The sequence below is a fragment of the Papaver somniferum genome, chromosome 8 (genome assembly GCF_003573695.1).
Source record: "Papaver somniferum cultivar HN1 chromosome 8, ASM357369v1, whole genome shotgun sequence".
NCBI lineage: Eukaryota > Viridiplantae > Streptophyta > Magnoliopsida > Ranunculales > Papaveraceae > Papaver > Papaver somniferum.
In genome coordinates this window covers 176,399,290-176,401,055 of record NC_039365.1, presented here as the reverse complement: position 1 = coordinate 176,401,055, position 1,766 = coordinate 176,399,290, and the positions used below count along the sequence as shown (strand labels likewise).

Here is a 1,766-nt window from a genome sequence, read left to right as displayed (position 1 = left end):
AAATAGTTAAGCTGAAGCTACAGGTGGAGTTGTAAGTTGATGAAGGTGATGGCTTGGGTATCTTTGGAGTGAAATGGTGATGAACTGATGAAGTGTTACATGTTTGAGTAATGGAGTTTTAGGTGGTGCAGGTTTGATTAAATCCAGAGTTTTAATGACAATGATGTTGCTGCTGGAAAAGTACCGACCGGTACCGGTCCCGTACCGAAACCGTACATGTACCGAATGGTACCGGAACCGAGGTACACGGTACCGGTCCAAAATCTGGGAACCGATCTCTGGGAGGTACAGGTACTCGGCCTCGGCGAGAACCGAGCCGAACCGTACCGTGTGCACCCTTAGCTATTTCCCGTCTTAACTTATGCTCCTGGTGCACATTAGCTACACTGAATTAGACTTGAATTTTTTTTTTTTTAAAAAAAGTAGACCTGACTAGTAGTACTGTTTTCTGTATGTCCTACTCCGGCCCATCTTCAGGATCAGATCAACCGTTGGGTAAAAACCATGGCCTAGAGGTTATCACAAGCAACAAGCGCATACCTCGTACGAAGTCTTAATTACTGCTGGATGGACAACCTACTGACATGTATGAAAAAACTGACGGAAACATAACATGCCCCTAGATAGCTACTTGCTCAATGGTGTCAGCTAGACCCGATTTCAACCATCCATTCTCTTAGTTAGGTACTGGTAGCATTCTGTCCGTCTGCAATCATTAATGCTCTTAATACCCAACATTCTATCCAATGGACTCAGTCTTAAAATCTATCATCGGACATTTCATTTAAACTTCATCGGTATTGTCAGACAGAAGATTTGGTTTAATTCTTCAGCGGAGCCTGTATTCTGTTCTATCTCAAAGCAGAGCTCGGTCCAAGAGTTATATCCGGTGATAATGGCAGGCCAAGATCAGGTTCACCATATCTCAACCAGTATAGTCGCACCTGCAAGCTATAACGGTAGTGCTACAACTACGAGGCTTGACTTAACTACATGGGATCTCCAACTTCTCGTACCTGCGTACATTCAACGAGGTCTTCTCTTTACTAAACCCAAATTACAAGATTCTGAAACAATTTGCAACATCATATCTAACCTTAAGACCTCTCTTTCACAAACACTGGATCACTTCTATCCGCTTGCTGGAGGCCTTGTTATCGAAGAACATGTCGATGATGGAACCACATCTGTCTACATTAACTGTAACTCAACCGGGGCAGAGTTTATTCATGCAGTTGCTGAACACATAACTGTAGCTGACATACTAGAACCGATCTATGTTCCTAGTGTGGTGGAATCTTCATTCTTTTCCCTAAATGGTGTCATGAATTATGATGGTTTGATTAAACCATTGTTGTCAGTCCAAGTAACAGAACTGAATGATGGTATTTTTATTGGATGCAGCATGAATCATGCGGTGTGTGACGGAACATCGTTTTGGCATTTCATGAATTCATGGTCTGAGATCTCTAGATCTTCAGTTGGAGGTAAATCATCAATCCGTACCATCTCAAGGCCGCCTATTCTTGAGAGGTGTTTCCTTAATAATGCAGATTGCCCCATCCGCTTACCGTTTTCTATTGACGATGAACGTTTCCGAGAAAGCCATGTATTTGCAACTATTAGGTCTGAATATGAAGTGAGATTTTACCATTTCACACGAGAAACTGTAGCAATGCTCAAAGCAAAAGCCAATGCAGAGATCGGACCAACAAACGGCCGTTGCATCTCTTCTTTGCAAGCTTTGCTCGCGCACTTTTGGGTGG

The 1,766-nt window shown here is 42.9% G+C and overlaps 1 protein-coding gene across 1 annotated transcript in view; it reads left to right on the top strand.

Annotated features, from left to right (window-relative positions):
- The first annotated feature begins 895 nt into the window (after nt 1-895).
- Nucleotides 896-1,766, top strand: part of LOC113306509 (uncharacterized acetyltransferase At3g50280-like) — a 2,469-nt gene continuing 1,598 nt past the window's right edge. The window contains exon 1 of the mRNA XM_026555439.1: nt 896-1,762. Within this exon, the coding sequence (XP_026411224.1) occupies nt 896-1,762 (867 nt within the window). The remainder of the gene's footprint in view (nt 1,763-1,766) is intronic.